The 17679-nt window shown below is 43.3% G+C and overlaps 1 protein-coding gene across 1 annotated transcript in view; it reads right to left on the bottom strand.

Moving 5' to 3' along the window:
• The window catches only part of slc45a2 (solute carrier family 45 member 2), a 51376-nt gene that overhangs the window by 29115 nt on the left and 4582 nt on the right, over positions 1-17679 (bottom strand). Inside the window, exons 3-5 of the mRNA XM_055631501.1 lie at positions 12452-12792; positions 11656-11799; positions 2425-2548 (exon numbers count right to left, since the gene is read on the bottom strand). Coding sequence (XP_055487476.1) covers positions 2425-2548; positions 11656-11799; positions 12452-12792 — 609 coding nt within the window. The remainder of the gene's footprint in view (positions 1-2424; positions 2549-11655; positions 11800-12451; positions 12793-17679) is intronic.

The raw sequence follows: 17679 nt of genomic DNA on the forward strand, positions 1-17679 counted from the left end.
GAGGGATATGTTCCAAGCGCAGGCAAGTGGGACTAGGGTAGCTGGGACATTGTTGGCCAGTGTGGGCGAGTTGGGCCAAAGGGCCTGGTTCCACACTGTATCACTCTATGACTCTTTATGACTCTATGTTGCCTGGCCTCCATCTATACCTCCATGCCTGCTGTCGACGGATCCAGTAGGTTCTGTGTGTCAGAACTGTTGATCGCAACAAAGAGTGCACGACATCTATAGTAGATGTCATCTATTGCATATGCTTCAAGCCCTTCATCACAATCATCATTCTCCTTCCTTGCCCCCTCCTCCTCTGCCCAGCCTACCCTCTCTATGCTAATCCCAATACTCCGCAAAAACAAATCTGAGGATTGTTGTAAATGCAGCAGATGCACCGTTATGGCGTTGCTTGTGCACAGATAGCAATGAAGGTATTTAATGTTGGTCAAATCAAAGAGAATGCAGTAATCACAATGAAATATTGTTAGTAAGCATACCTGAACATTGAAAATAGGGGCTGAGCTTTAAGTGATTTTGGTGACCCCTTTGTACAGGAAATTCTCTGTCAGTCAGAGACACTGTATTAATGAGCATCCTGTCCACATGTGGGCTGCCTCCCCTCATCCTTCCCTGGTTTTCCAAAATAGAGGCGATAAAGGGCATTGAGTAAGATTTTCTGTTCCCTGCAGCCTCTCTCTCCTCCACGGCAACCATTGCTAATGTCAGGCTGCCATGGGGAGTGAACCTTTCGAGATGATGTTCCTCTGTCACTGATGCTGAACAGTGCCTGTCGTACTGGTAAATGGTGTGTGGCCCCATTATGAAGTGTACTGACCACACTCTAGTCCTGCTGCAAGCTATTCTGATGCTGTTTTAAAATTTTAGGTTTGCAGGTTTGTAGGTTAATTAACTTCGGAAAAATATATAATTTGGCCCTAGTGTGTAGGATATTGTTAGTGTACGGGATCGTCGCTGGTCGGCATGGACATGGCGGACCAAAGGGCTTTCCATGCTCTATCTCTGAAGTCAAAGGACTAAATGCCTTGGACTTTTAAGATCCCATACCAATTTCAAAATTAGTTTTGAGGGAGATTCAACATGACTTTATTATGAAACACAATAGGGGTTAGGAGGAAGAGATAGATCAGACATGAATGAATGGCGGAGTAGACGATGGGCCAGTTGGCCTAAAACTACTCTTATTCCTCATGACAATGATGCTTTGAAGTGCCAACTCGGGGTGTAATCCAATACCAGTCTTGTTCTGTACTTGTAGCTGATGACATACTTCATTCTCCCATGGCGAATCTCTGTTTTCTATCAATCCTAGATAGTTTTTTTATGTATGTGGTGCTTGGGAAGTCTAAGTTATTGCCTGCTTACAGATATTTGTTATCAGAAATTGAACGAATATGCAATGTTGTAGTATTATCTCTTCAACCACTTATCTGATCATCGTAGTCTATCAAAAGTCACAGAGAAATCAGGGGAAAAAAATGAATTCATGGGAGAATTGTGGAAGCAGAGAAAATATGATGTAAACAATGCAGTTTAGATATGAAGGATGCAGATTCTATCAGATGAACTAATTAATATGACACAATTATATATTTTTTAAATGGTAGATTTGCCTCCATTAAAAATAGAATAGACTAACTGATTATTAATCAGCTGAACATATAAATTCCCAATTAATGATAATAAAGAAGAATGCAGGAATCACAATGTTACAAACGTTCATCAGATTTGACAATGTTTATAGTCACAATAATATTGTCTGTTGAAACTTCTAACCTTGGTATTAAATTATATTTACAAATGAGAGAAAATACTCATGAACCGAATAGATCTGGTAGATGCACAGAATCTCTTGCCCAGAGTAGGAGAATCAAGCACCATAGGACATAGGTTTAAGGTGAAGGGAAAATATTTAATAGGGAGTTGAGGGGTAACGTTTTTACACAGGGTGCGTGTATGGAACAAGCTGCCAGAGAAGGTAGTTGAGGTTGGAACTATCCCAATGGTTAAGAAACTATCCCAATGTTTAAGACAGGCAGGTCGACAAAAGTGCTGGAGAAACTCAGCGGGTGCGGCAGCATCTATGGAGCGAAGGAAATAGACAACTTTTCGGGCCGAAAACCCTTCTTCAGACTGATGCAGGGTGATGCAGGGTGAGGGGGGGGGGGGAGGAGGTGGCGTGAAGACGAAAGGAAGAGGAGAAGCCAGAAGGCTGACAGGCACATGGATAGGACAAGTTTGGAGGGATTATGGACCAAACATAGGCAGGTGGGACTAGTGTTACAGGGACACGTTGGGCCGTTGGGCCCGTTTCCACACTGTATCACTCCATGACTCTAAGTTCTTAACGTTATTATAAATAGAGGCACTTAGCAAGCAAAATTTATATTGAAGCATTCAACTTCTAAGACTTACATGAATATATTGCTGAGAAAATTGCATTAATGCACAAGCCCCAACATCCCACTTCAACACCTCGCTCATAGATAATGTATGCTGTAGTGTTGTGTTCAGCATATGGATCACCAGCATACACAATCTGAAAGGATTAAATGAAGAGATTAATGGACATTGTTATAGTAAAAGCATGAACCGACTGTTCAGTCAGACAGAAATATCATCCATGCAACAGGTAATATGTAAAATAGAAACCTTTTGAAAAACATCAGAGAATAACCATATTCATTAAATGTTTAAATTATGACAAGATCCCATCAGAATTAATGTTGGAATATGTCAGAGTGCAAAAAATTACCATGAGCAGTAAGAGAGAAATCTACATTTAGAAAATTTACTGCAGTGTAACTTATCTTTCCTTACTTCTCTCCATATTAGTTTTCAAATCAACCTTAAAATTTACAAACATCTAATGCATGTAAAGGGCAGCGAAAGACTGAAGTATATTTCCTTTTTGTTTTGTTTTTTAGCATGTTTTAGCGTTCTTCTTTTAGCTTGTTTTATGTGGGGGTGCGGGGATGGCGTTAAACCAAAAAATATCTCAAACCTCAACGGAGATGCGATCTTTTTCCCGTATCGTATGTCCGTCCACACATTAAGGAGCTGGTGGCCTTTGCTGGAGATCGCCTTTGGGAGCTCCAACCGCAGGTGCCTGCGGGCTTACCGTCATGGAGCTTGTGATCCTTGTCGGGGATTGACCTCAGAGCTCCAACTGCGGGAGCCTGCGGACTTTAACATCATGGAGCTCTGGGTCCCTGGTCAGAGACCAACTACGGGAGCTCCAAGCTGCAGGAGTTTTGACCGCCCCAACGAGGGAGCTTTGATCGCCCGGACGCGGGACCTTCAACCGCCCCAACGCGGGAGCTTCAATCGCCGGTTGTGGGAGTTTTGACCGCCCTGCCTGCTAATGGTTCGACTGCCCCGACCGCGTAAAAATAAAGAGTGAAGAAGTTTAGACTTTATTGCCTTCCATCACAATGAGGAATGTTGTGAATCCGCTGTGGTGGGTGGCTATGATAACTTTTATGTAGTTGTGTCTTGTTGCCTTTTTTAGTATGGCTGTATGGTAATTCGAGTTTCACTGTATCTTAATTGGTATATGTGACAATAAACTGACCTTTGCACCTTTATATTTAAAACAGAACATGTTGGAAACACTCAGCAGTTCAAGCAGCGTCTTTAGGAAGTGAATTAATCTTTCAAGAGGAAGATCTCATCAGCATTGGAAAAATGTAAAAAAAATCATAGTTTCAAGTTACAGAGAACGTAGTAGGGGGATGGATACGACTGAGAAAATACCTTAAAATAGATGAGGCCAGATTTGCCCTGACGATTTCTATCCTTGCAAGGCCATTTGCTTAGTGATGGAAGTCACAAAGAGTGAAAACATGCAAATAGTCAATGCAGTTGCTGAAACCTGACACCTAATGGAGAATGCAGGAAATTCAGCACATCTGATTAAACCCCTATCTCACCAGGGACTAACTGTACTGTATTATTAAGATTCAAACTGTCTTAATAATAGATGCTCGATTCGTCCCTTTCCACCCAAACCATCCCCTCTTCTGGTACTTTCCCTTGCAATCGCAGGAGATGCTACACTTGTCGCTTTACCTCCCCCCTTGACTCCATTCAAGGACCCAAGCAGTCTTTCCAGGAGCAGCAGAGGCTCACCTGCACCTCCCCCAACCTCATCTATTGCATCCGTTGCTCTAGGTGTCAGCTGCTCTACATCGGTGAGACCAAGCGTAGGCATGGCGATCACTTTGCCCAACACCTCTGCTCGATTCGCAATAACTAACCTGATCTCCCGGTGGCCCAGCACTTCAACTCCCCCTCCCATTCCGAATCCCACCTTTCTGTCCTGGGCTTCCTCCATGGCCAGAGTGAGGCCCACCATAAATTGAAGGAGCAGCACCTCATATTTCGCTTGGGCAGTTTGCACCCCAGCGGTATGAACATTGACTTCCCCAATTTCAGGTAGTCCCTGCTTTCTCCTTCTTTCCCCTCCCCTTCCCAGCTCTCCCACAGCCCACTGTCTCCGCCTATTCCTATCTTCTTCCCGCCCCCCCACCCCCACATCAGTCTGAAGAAGGGTCTCGACCTGAAACGTCACCTATTTCCTTCGCTCCCGAGATGCTGCCTCACCCGCAGTGTTTCTCCAGCATTTTTGTCTACCTCCTAATGATAGATGCTGTTTTGCTAGCATTCTCATTAGTTTAGAAAAAGTATAGGAGCACTTTATTTAACATGTTCTGAAGCTCCTGTTCATCCTCATTTAATTCCAGAATACCCTCTTGATTTGATCTCGTTTTTTGAGGAGGTAACGGAGGTGATCGATGCGGATAGAGTGGTGGATGTTGTAAACATGGATTTTAGTAGGGCATTTGATAAAGTCCCTCATGGTAGGCTGATCCAGAAGATTAAGATGTGTGGGATAGAATTTCATAGGGTTGTGATGGAAGGCCAATATTGAAGCTGGAGGTCTGTGACCAGTGGAGTTTTGCAGAGATCTGTGCTGGGACCTTTGCTGTTTGTGAATGATTTGGACGTCAGTAAATTCACAGATGGCACCAGGGATGCTGACATCGTGAACTGAGAGGAAGTCTGTCAAAGTATACAGCGGGATATTGATCAGCGACAGAAATTGGCGAAGAAAAGGCAGCTGGAGATTAATCTGGGCAAACGTGAGCAGTGACACTTTGGGACATCGGATGGAAGGGAAAAAAGGACAATCCCACCAATTACTGCAGATGCACCAGAGAAAGCTTTTTACTGGGATGCACCACAGCACGGTTTGGGAACAGCTTCATCCATGACCACAAGAAATTGCAGAGAGTTGTGGATGTAGTCCAGACCATCACACAAACCAACTGCCCTTCCATTGACTCCATCTACACTTTACACTGCTTTGGCAAGGCCACCAGCATAATCAAAGACCAGTCTCACCCCGGTCACTCCCTCTCCTCCCCTCTCCTATCAGGCAAGAGGTACAGAGGTTTGATAATGAATACCTCCAGATTCAGGGACAATTTCTTCCCAGCTGCAACTGAACAGTTCTCTCATCAGCTAGATTGCAATCCTGACGTCCCGTCTCCCTAATTGGAAACCTTTGAACTATCTTTAATCGGACTTTATCTTACATTACGTGCTGTACCCTTCATCCTTTATTTGTGCACTGTGGATGGTTTGATTGTAATAATGTATGGACTTTTCTTTGACTGGACAGCATGCAAACAAAAACTGTATCTCGGTACACGTGACAATAATAAACTAAACTAAACAAGCGTATGATCCTTAAGTGCATTAATGTACAGAGGGGTCTTGGGGTCCAATTCCATAACTCACTCAAGGTGGCAACACAAGTAGTTAGAGAGGAAAAGAAGGCATATGGTATGCTTGCTTTCATCAGTCAAGGCATTGAGTATAAAAGTCAGGAAGTCAGGAAACGGTTTTACACATCTTTGGTTAGATTGCATCTGGGGTATTGTATGCAGTTCTGGTCGTTCCCTCACAGGAAGAATGTGGGGGGTATGGAAAGGGTGCAGAGGAGGTTTATCAGAATGATGACTAGATGAGGGGCATTAACTACAGGAAGAGGTTGGATGAACGTGGACTGTTTCCTTTGGACCACCCAAGGTTGCAGTGAGACCTGAGAGAAATTCCCTCAGAGTAGACAGTTAGAACCACTTTTCCAGGATGGAAAAATCAAATACTAGACGCCATAGCTTTAAAGTGAGAGGGGAAAGTTTAAAGGAGATGTGTGGGGCAGGTTTTTAACACAGGGGGTGGTGTCTGGAACATGTTGTCAGGGATTGTGGTTGCGGCAGACATAATAGTGGCAATTAAGAGACTTTTGCATCAGCATATGGATAATCAGGACATGGAGGGACATGGGTCTTGTACAGGCAGATAAGAGTTGGTCTTGGCATCATGATCTGCACAGACATTGTGGGCTGAATGGCCAATTCTTGTGATGTACTTTTCTATGTTCGATGTTTTAGTTTTCCTGCTAACCACGGTTATTCACATTCTTCTGGGTATCTACAGAAATAAATGAGCCAGGTTTTGTTGTCCAGGCCACACTGCCTGCGTTCTCTGATGAACTATATCAATATCATGCACTTGGTTATTCCACATCTGAAGAGCTAGTCGTGCCTGGAGTTCAGCATCAAATCTCCACTGGGCATCATCTTCTTGCCTCATGTCAGTGAGATATTTGGGTGGCCCAAATCAAACACTGTTACAAAACTGAATAAATTTAGATGCCACTGCCTTTGCCAACATTTTTCCGAGTTTTGGAATGCCTGCCATTCTGAAGCACATAAAACTATTACAAATCATTTAAAATTATTCACAATTACTCTTAATCGCTAACATTAATCATTAGCAGTCCTGTGATCACTTCCCCACCAAGGCCACCAATGTGATATTGAAATCTGGTCAGTCCATATCTTTCCATATTTCACCATTTTCCAATCTCTCGGTAAACTTGGTCGGATGGTTCAGTTATTCGGCAACTGAACCATCTTACCCAACATCTAGAGCACAGTCTGGAGCTACTATCACCCTTTGGAGACCCTCGGACTATCTTTGATTGGATTTTACTGGAATTTATCCTGCACTAAATGTTAGTTATGTTATTCACTTTATCATGTATTTGTACACAGTGGATGGCTCGATTGTAATCATGTATTGTCTTTCCGCTAAGTGTTTAGCACGCAACAAAAACTCTTCACTCTACCTCGGTAAACGTGATAATACACTAACTTCAACTCATCTCAAGCTCATTCTGCAAAATACTCACTCCAAGCAATGCACACATCCTCTTTAAAAAGTGCCTGTTTGCTTTAACCTGTGCAAGCCACATATGATAACAGCACAGTTGAAGCCCCAACAAATATACAGTGTAGTTTCTAATGTACAGCCAGCAATATGATTGAACTGAGCAGACAGTACAAACTCGCATATATGCAGAAGAAATGCATTTCCTGATCACTGAACCTACTTTTAAGTGCTATGGCAGATAGATCCTACATACTTATTTGGCCAAATTTGCCTGTACAAAGGATGGTCCCCCTACTCTTTCCCAAAAGACCCATAATTTTCTGACCTTCAAGTATATTCTAGGCTGGTTTTAAGTAACAACTCCTTCCATCATTCTTTCAAAATGAATGTGATTTTAAGAACGGTAAATCATGTCTGCAAAATGCGTTTGGGTTTGTAGAGGATGCGACAGGGAGAGTTTATAAAGAGGAATCTGTAGATGTAATGCATGTCGATTTCTAAAAGGCATTTGACCAAGTGCCACTTAAGAGCCCAAAATACTAGAGGCAACGTATTAGCTTAGGGATGGAAAACTGGTTATCACATAGAGAGTAAAGATTGTAATAAATGGATCCCTTCCAGGCCGGAGGGATGTAACCAATGGAGGGCTCTGTCGGTCGATTCTTGGCCTTCAGTTGTTTACTACTTACATTCATTACCTGGAGGAGGGAACAAAATGTAAAGTTTCTAAGCTTGTCGATGATACAAAAATAGATGGATGGTATGTGTAGGAAAGAACTGCAGATGCTGGTTTAAACTAGATAGACACAAAACGCTGGAGTAACTCAGTGGGACAGGCAGCATCTCTGGAGAGAAGGAATGGGTGATGTTTTGGTTTGAGACCCTTCTACAGACCCACAAAATGCTTGAGTAAAAGCAGGACAGACAGCATCTCTGGAGAGAAGGGACGGAATGTTGTGATGTGGGCATTGTAATTCTGCAACTGGATATATTTAGATTAAATGACTGGGTAAAAAATTGGCAAATAAAAGTTAACGTGAGGAGTAAAGCCCGTGTCTCACGGTGCGAGTCCACCCATGGATGACCCCGAGTGAAAGAAAAAATCAGACTCGTGGTTGTGTACAAGATTCCAAGTTTATGTTCAAGAGTTTAACCAAGTTCCCACGTGTATGTCTAAGTTTGCCGTTTACTTCTTATTTCTGCGATGTTCCAAGTTTGTCTCCCGAGTTACCAAGTTCCTCTCCCGAGTTACTCTTGAGCCAACAACGTCAGCCGACGTGTGGAAAAATCATCACATGGTAAAAGTGATGTCATGCTGTTTTTGTTTCACTACAAAAAGACTCAGCCTGAAGAACGATCTCGACCCGAAACATCACCTATTTCTTTTCTCCAGAGAAGCTGCCTGACCAGCTTAGTCCATCATTTTGTGTCTATCTTTGGTTTAAACTAGTATCTACAATTCCTTCCTTCAAACTTTTAGAGCAGTTTGTTTCAATAAACAATCCTTTCAAAATTAGATTCGTGTCCATTTGAACTGCATTTGTTCAAGGTCTGGCATCAATCATAGGCTGTTTTTTTTTTTGTCGGGGGGAACTGCAGATGCTGGTTTACACCGAAGATAGACACAAAATGCTGGAGTAACTCAGCGGAACATGCAGCATTTCTGGAGAGAAGGAATGGGTGACGTTTCTGGTCGAGTCCCTTCTTCAGACTGAAAAAACGTTTCGACCCTTCTCTCCAGAGATGCTGCCGGCTTGGCTGAGTTACTCCAGCTTTTTGTGTCTAGTAAGATTGTTTTAATCCCTTAATTCTGGTTTATCATTCTTTCAACATGGAAGCAGGCCATTTGGCCCATCAAGGCGATGCCAGCTCTGACAGCAATCCCATCAATCACATTCCCCATTCATTTCCCTGTAATTTATTCTCTCTCACATGCTTGTCAACTGTCCCAGATTCCATTACTCACCGACTCACTCGAGTTAATTTACAGCGGCAGATTAACCTACGTTCTTTGGGGAAGTGGGAGGAAACCAGAGCGGCCAGGGGAATCCCGCTTGGTCACAAGGAAAAGGTGTAACCCTGACACGGACACCACCGGAGGTCAGGATCGAACCTTTAGATCGCTGGAACTGTGAGAGAACCATGTGCAACTTTCTGCACCACCGTTCCCAGGCAAATCAACTGTGCAGGATTCATATCACATCCACGCTGCTGAAGCCAGAAAAACAATGAGGCAATTTTCCACACGGTTACTGGTGCCACCAGCTCCAGCCACCTTCAGTAAGGCTCTGAGGCTGCTGTCAGTCACAGAGGGAAAAGTGTGCAGCTCACCCATGTACACTTCCCCTTCTCCCCCACCCCATCCTTCCACCCCTTCTTTCCCTCGCATTATTTCTTGATGACATATTTTGGAAGAAATCACTTTGAAAATTATTGTTTACCAACCCTTCTTGTATTTCACAGCCGAAGCACTGTTTGGTCAATGGGGCTTGTTCAATTATTTGTGGTCGTTCAATTATTTGTTTCATTACACAATCTTCACAATTTGCCTGGATGTTAGAATTTGTCACTATGTAAAGCATGTCAGGGTTTAATAGTAATTTACTGGTTACTTGAGGAAACCAAGTGGAGTGGGCCCGGCATTAATTTCAGGTGCTGCGTGCAATGGGCTTGCGAACACAAGACAGACCAACCAGCCGGCTTCACGGGGCCTCCCTGGAACTGTGGTGGGCTAGGACTGCAGGCTGGGTGATGTGTGAACCAACGGATATCCTACACACGTTGAAAAGCTACGAGGCACCTTGTCGCTTGAAAGGACATGATTCACCATCAGGGCATCAAGTGTAACGAGATGCAACGAGACCTGGGTGTCATGGTACACCAGTCATTGAAAGTAGGCATGCAGGTGCAGCAGGCAGTGAAGCGAATGGTATGTTAGCATTCATAGCAAAAGGATTTGAGTATAGGAGCAGGGAGGTTCTACTGCAGTTGCACAGGGTCTTGGTGAGACCACACCTAGAGTATTGCGTACAGTTTTGGTCTCCTAATCTGAGGAAATACATTCTTGCCATAGAGGGAGTATAGAGAAGGTTCAACAGTCTGATTCCTGGGATGTCAGGACTTTCATATGACATTTGAAGAAAGACTGGATAGACTCGGCTTGTACTCGCTAGAATTTAGAAGATTGAGGGGGGATCTTATAGAAACGCACAAAATTCTTAAGGGGTTGGATAGGCTAGATGCAGGAAGATTGTTCCCGATGTTGGGGAAGTCCAGAACAAGGGGTCACAGTTTAAGGATAAGGGGGAAATCTTTTAGGACCTAGATGAGAAAAACATTTTTCACACAGAGAGTGGTGAATCTCTGGAATTCTGTGCCACAGAAGGTAGTTGAGGCCAGTTCATTGGCTATGTTTAAGAGGGAGTTAGATGTGGCCCTTGTGGCTAAAGCCATCAGGGGGTATGGAGAGAAGGCAGGTACAGGATAATGAGTTGAATGATCAGCCATGATCATATTGAATGGCGGTGCAGGCTCGAAGGGCCGAATGGCCTACTCCTGCACCTATTTTCTATGTTTCTATGTACTTCACAAGTGGCTACAGTCTGGGCTACAACTGAAAGCCTCCTTAACGCGGACAGACTAGGTGGAAAGTGATGCCTGAGAAAATCCCCTGTATAAACGCATAAAATTTGTAGGATATAAATCCTGAGACGGGACACCTGTCCCATATATCTGCTTCTCCATAAAAAGTGCATTAATCTAACAAGGATTCATGGCACCGTTTCAATGTGAAAAGTTAAAGTTCTGAAGGGAACTAATTAACTCTTGCAAGGCAGCTTTCCCCACACTGCATGGTTCATTCTTTTTGCCGCAGTTTCTCAGATCCCCGGTGAGTGCTTTTTGCTCCTTCACTGAAAAGTTTCCATTAAGATCTGACTAATCTTCAACATTTCACTTCTGGCACTCAGGCCAAACCCATGAGTTACTCACGAGTCACTACGGTAAACTCACGGGCTACTATGTTGTTACAACGAGTTTAAATGTTTCAAATTGTAACTTCAAGAGTAAATTTGACTTGTGGAAATCTTTCATCATGTTGAAAGTGTTTCAAGAGTTAACAAGTTTCCCGGGTACCTGCCGTTAGCGCTACGAGTCGCTAGGTTGCGTCCACGAGTTCCGACGTTCCCGCTACATTAATTGTACGTGATTACCACCGGTTTAATTTGTTTTAAACTCGGGGTCACTCGTGGGTCGACTCGCACCGTGAGACAGGGGTTTAACTGTGAGGTCATGCACTTACTGAAGTCCTACTGTTCCTATTAAAGAAACTGGTGTCAATGGGTGTCAAAAGAAATCTGGCTTTCAAAATTAATATCAGCCGATGTTATGTTTTATTTTTACCTGTCCCATGAAGTCAGTGAAGAAGAGCATGGTGGAGAGAAATGCTGTCCACCCAAAGAGGTGTCCAATACACAGGGAACGGTATTGAGGAGGCAGATTGAGCAGGGTTTTAATCAAGGACTTTAGGTTCATTCGCCTTGGTACCTGAAAACACAACATAAAATCATAACATCACACTTCAATTCACTTTCAGGAAATATTATTCATATGTTATGAAGTTGGAAACCGGATGTGATGTAAATAAAAGATAAATAATTTCTTAAAAATATATGAATCTTTCCGTAATCTTTACATAATTTTATACTGTATCTCAGTACATGTGACAAATAATAAACCAAATAGGTTTTCTGTTACTAATGTTATTGCCTTAATGGGTTGAAATAATTGTAAAAGTTTGAAACTTCTTCAGAGTTAAAAATAAGCATTTAGAATTTATTTTGAAGTTTACCATGATATTAAAAATAATTATTTGTGTGTTTACGAACTTCTAAAATAAATAATATTTTATAAATTATAATTCTAGCCATGATATATTGCTGAAATGGAACTGGGTTGATTTGCCTATAGTTTGGTACAATCTTATTCTGAAAATAATGCTGATTTTAACATTATTAACATTTAACATATCCTTTATGAATTTCCTTCATGAATTTCCTCTCATGAATATCCTTTATGAATCTAATAACATATCCTTTATGAATCTGCCTTGAATAACCTACATTGAAATTTCATTTCTCGTTGACCAGTAAAAGTAACATTTAATTTAAAAACAAAAGTCACATTAAAGCATCATTACCTTATCATCCTCTGGTTTATTGCAGGGAATAAGTGAACCATTTTCCATTTCTTTCCCCGGTGACAAAGTTGTATCAGCACATGGATCATGAGAATCATCCTTATGATTATCAATAGATCCATATCCAGTGGTATTATTTTCCAGCAAATATGATTCTGCGTGATCTACTTCTTGACCAAGGGGAATTTCTGGTATGCTGCATAGGTGAATTGTTAGAAATATGATGAAAATAACTACTGCAAAAACATAAATAACTCGATATTCAGATCCTAAAGCACGTCCTAGAGGAGTGGTCATCCAGTCTATAGCACCTGCTAGGTAGCCTACAGCACCTCCAATGCCTGAGAAAAGAAAAGGTAACATTATTGAAATCCATAAAAATTGAACAACGTATCCAAAATATCTGTCCACCACATCAAACCCATTATCAAAATCTGCTTTCAAACAGTGCTGATAAATATACCCTTTCAACTTAAGTTGCAGATGCTGCCAGTTATTGGGAAACTCACCCTCGAACCCAAAATTGTACTCCTGTTTCCAGGACCTGCTCTCAACCCAAACCCACCTCCAAGACAGAACAGAGTTTGCAGGGAAGGCCCTACAGAGCGTGGTGAGGACAGCGGAGAAGATCACCAGATCACCCCAACCAGCAATCCAGGACCTATACCCATCTCGCTGTCGCAAGAGAGCAAGCAATATCATCAAAGACACCACCCACCCAGCCCACAAACTGTTCACCCTCCTACCTTCCGGTAAGCGCTACCGCAGCATGCGGAGCAAAACCACCAGATTCAAAAACAGCTTTTTCTCTCAGGCCATCAGACTACTCAACACACTTAAGAAAATTCTATAAACAGTACCCAAACAAAGACAAACAAACTGTGAAAATAATGTCTCCAGTACGAAATTTGCACTTTTTCTATATTGCACCTTTCATTGTTGCACCCTTTTTAAAATACCTTAAAGTTTTTGCTACATTTTGGCACACTGTGAATATTTTAATATTTTAAATAATGTAATGTCTATTGTCTATTTTTATTGGTACATTGTCTGTCTGTGTTTTTAATATTACTTGCACATTTGGAGTATGGGGAAACGTAATTTCAATCCTCTGTGTAACTACTGTTGCATAATTGAATTGACAATAAAGTTTACTTTGAAGAGTTCACTTTAGCTTCACCTTTCATCCCATAAGCAACTGCTTCCTTCAGCATTTCCACCAACTGGAATGGGATCCTCCCACAAGAGTCACATCTTCTCCCCCTCTGCCCTTTCCACCTTCCGCAGGGACCACTCTCTCCATAACTCCCTGCAACCACAAGAGGTGCAACACTTGTCCCTGCTCCTTCTCCCTCAGCATCATGCATGGATCTAAACAGTCCTTTCAGGCGAGGCTTAAATTCACAGGCACCTTCTCCAATCTTAACTATTGCTTTCAGTGCTCTCAATGTACGTCAGCAAGACCTAGAGGAGGTGACCAATTTCAAGAGCACTGTCCTCTGTCCGCAATGGCCATCCAAGCTCCTATTTGCAAACAATTCCCATTTCCATTCCAATTCCTACATTGACCTGCCCATCCTCTGTCTTCTCCATTGTCTGCATGAGGCTCAATGCAAGGTAAATAAGCAACACCATATCTTGCCTGGGGGATTTATAAATCAATGGTACGGACATTGAATTTTCCAATTCTAACAACCTTCCTCTCCATATGCCTCTCCGCTCCCCCTCTTCTCCACCCTCCCGATCCTCCCATTTTTCTCCATAAAACGACTACTGCTTTTCTCTCTTCCGATTCTTTGGCATTATAGAATAAAGTAATCCTCGAGATACAAGGAATTGCAGATGCTATGAGCTTGAGGAAAACACAAAGTGCTGGAGGAACTCAGCAGCCCAGACAGCATCTGTGGAGAGAAGAGACAGATGACACTTAAAAACAGGGCACCTTCATCAGACTGTTAAACCGTCTGAAGAAGGGTCTCGACCCGAAACGTCACCTATTCCTTCGCTCCACAGGTGCTGACTCACCCGCTGAATTTCTCCAGCATTTTCGTCTACCTTCATCAGACTGATCTGAAGAATGGTCCGAAACTTGAAACATCACATGTCCATTCCCTCCAGAGATACTGCTTGAACTACTGAGTTCCTCCAGCACTTGACACCCATATTAATCCACAGCCTTCTGTGGCAAACAATTCCATGGATTTACCACCTGCTGATGAAAGAAATCCCTCCTCATCTTTCTAAAGAAACGTCCTTTAATACTGAGGCTATGACTAATCCTCAATTCTCCCACTGGTGGAAACATCCTCTCCACATCCACTCCATCCAAACCTTTTGCTATTCAGTATGTTTCAATGAGGCGCCCCTCATGCTTCTAAACTCCAGGGAGTATAGGTCTAGTGTCATCAAATGCTCATCATATGCTAACCCACTCATTCCTGGGATCATTCTTGTAAACCTCCTCTGGATCCTCTCACGGAGTCAGTACATCCTTTCTCAGATATAGTGCCCAAAGTTGCGCACAGTACTCCAAATCTGACCAGCGCCTTATAGAGCCACAGCATTACATCCCTGCTCTGGGTAAAATACTTTGCATTTACTCTATCTGTATCCTTCATGATTTTATATGCCTCTATCGCCCAGTCTCCTGCACTCCAAGATATGTCATAGCTTGCCCAACCTCCCTATATGGCTCAGCCTGTCATATCCTGGCAAAATCCATGTCAATCTACTCTGTACACTTTCCAGCTTAATGAGATATTTTCTATAGCAGGGTGACCAGAACAGAACACAGTACCCCAAGTTTGGCCTCAGCAATCTCTTGTACAAGTGTAACATACCGTCCCAACTTCTAGACTCAGTAGCCTTACTGGTGAAGGCCAATGCAGCAAAAGCCTTCTTCACCAACATTTCTACCTGTGATGCTACTTTCAGAAAACCATATACACGTGCCCATACTCTAAAATCCTTCTGTTCAACAACGCTCCCCAAGACCTTCACTATGAAGGTCCCGGCCAGGCTTGATTTCTCAAAATGCAACACCTGCTTTAAACTCCATTAGCCATTCCTCACCCCAGTTGCTCAGCTGATCAAGAGCCTGCTGTAATTGTTTTATTGCTATTGCTACTGTGTTTGTTTGCAATAAGTAGTTTCCTTGTCTGGATTCAGATGAGGAAGATAGTAAGGATAGTCTGGACCCTCATAGGTAGCTGCAAGTAAGTAGCACAAACCCTCTTCCAACTCCACATCACTTTCAGCAATAGTCAAAAATCTCTCCCATTGTTCATTAGCTCCAACTGGCTTTGGCATGCAGATAGTCATGGTCATTTGCACTAGCATCCCCATTCCAAGCACATGATCAACAAATTATTACATCACAGTTATAGTGCTGCAAAAAACTCATTCAACATGAGGTTCATGTCAGTGCCTATCCCCACACGCGTCTTCAGCCATTCGCACTAATCAACATGTTATATGATTCTTTAAACCTTCATGAGTGTAGTTTGTTTTTCCATAATACATCTACTGATCTCCTAAGCTGCTCCCAGAGCCCCATTCCTCTTTGGGAAAAGCAGCTTCACTCACATTTTATGCAGTATTTTCAAGTGACTATCCAATAATCATCAAAGTACTGCTATGGGACTACCTGAAATGGAACATTGGACCTCAAGTCAAGAGGCTTGAAGTCCAATATCAATAGTACTTAATTGCCACATTTACCGATAATGGAACAATTATTTTTTTTTTGCAGCAGCAGCTTAACAAATCCGCAAATGCAATAACATATAGATGGAAAAAAAATTAAATTAGTTAATTGAGCAACCATAGAGACAAACCTTAAGTTAATGTGTCAATTTGAAATGATCAGCTACCTAAAGAAAGGTGGGCAGAGGAGCGTCGGTAGAAGGAGCGATTGTGGGGACTTGCCACAGAAAGACAAATCCTTGGTGAGTTTTGTCACTTTTTTTAATGCGGGACATTTAAAAGTCATTCAGGGCCAGCCTGCAACACTTAGCTTCAAGGTCGGCAGAGGAACGGCAGTTGAAGGAGCGAGTGGGGGCATTGGCTGCTAAATCTAAATTAGTTAATTGGTAAGTTAGTAAATTTCGTAAATTCATCAGCAAATAAAAGTAGGTCTCTAAATCCATGTAGCGCAGGAGGATGAGGGGTGTATAGAGGTGTGCAAGATCATGAGAAGAATAGATGCACAGAGTCTCTTGCCCAGAGTCAGGGGATCGAGGACCAGATAGGTTTAAGGTGAAGGGGAAAAGATTTAATAGGAATCCAAGGGGTAACTTTTTCACACAAAGAGTGGTGGGTGTATGGAACAAGCTGCCAGAGGAGGTAGTTGAGGCTGGGACTACCCCATCGTTCAAGAAACAGTGAGGCTCGCACCAGGGTCTCTTCCATACCCCGCAACACTGCTCTCTCTCCCCATCCCCGCACTCGCAACAAGGGCAGAGTCCCCCTAGTCGTCACCTTTCACCCCACCAGCCGTCACATACATAAAGTAATCCTCCGTCAGTTTCGCCACCTCCAACGTGACCCCACCACTCGCCACATCTTCCCATCTCCCCCCATATCTGCCTTCCGCAAAGACCGCTCCCTCCATAACTCCCTTGTCAATTCTTCCCTTCCCTCTTATACCACCCCCTCCCCGGGCACTTTCCCTTGCAACCGCAAGAGATGCAACACTTGTCGCTTTACCTCCCCCCTCGACTGCGTTCAAGGACCCAAGCAATCGTTCCAGGTGCGACAGAGGTTTACCTGCATCTCCTCCAACCTCATCTATTGCATCCGCTGCTCTAGATGTCAACAGATCTATATCGGTGAGACCAAGCGGAGGTTGGGCGATCGTTTCGCCGAACACCTCCGCTCAGTCCACAATAACCAAGCTGACCTCCCGGTGGCTCAGCACTTCAACTCCCCCTCCCACTCCGTCTCCGACCTCTCTGTCCTGGGTCTCCTCCATGGCCTCAGCGAGCAGCACCGGAAATTGGAGGAACAGCACCTCATATTCCGTTTGGGGAGTCTGCATCCTGGGGGCATGAACATCGAATTCTCCCAATTTTGTTAGTCCTTGCTGTCTCCTCTCCTTCCTCAGTCCCCCTGCTGTCTCCTCCCATCCCCCAGCCTTCGGGCTCCTCCTCCTTTTTCCTTTCTTGTCCCCGCCCCCGATCAGTCTGAAGAAGGGTTTCGGCCCGAAACGTTGCCTATTTCCTTCGCTC

The sequence above is a fragment of the Leucoraja erinacea genome, chromosome 1 (genome assembly GCF_028641065.1).
Source record: "Leucoraja erinacea ecotype New England chromosome 1, Leri_hhj_1, whole genome shotgun sequence".
Classification (NCBI taxonomy): domain Eukaryota; kingdom Metazoa; phylum Chordata; class Chondrichthyes; order Rajiformes; family Rajidae; genus Leucoraja; species Leucoraja erinaceus.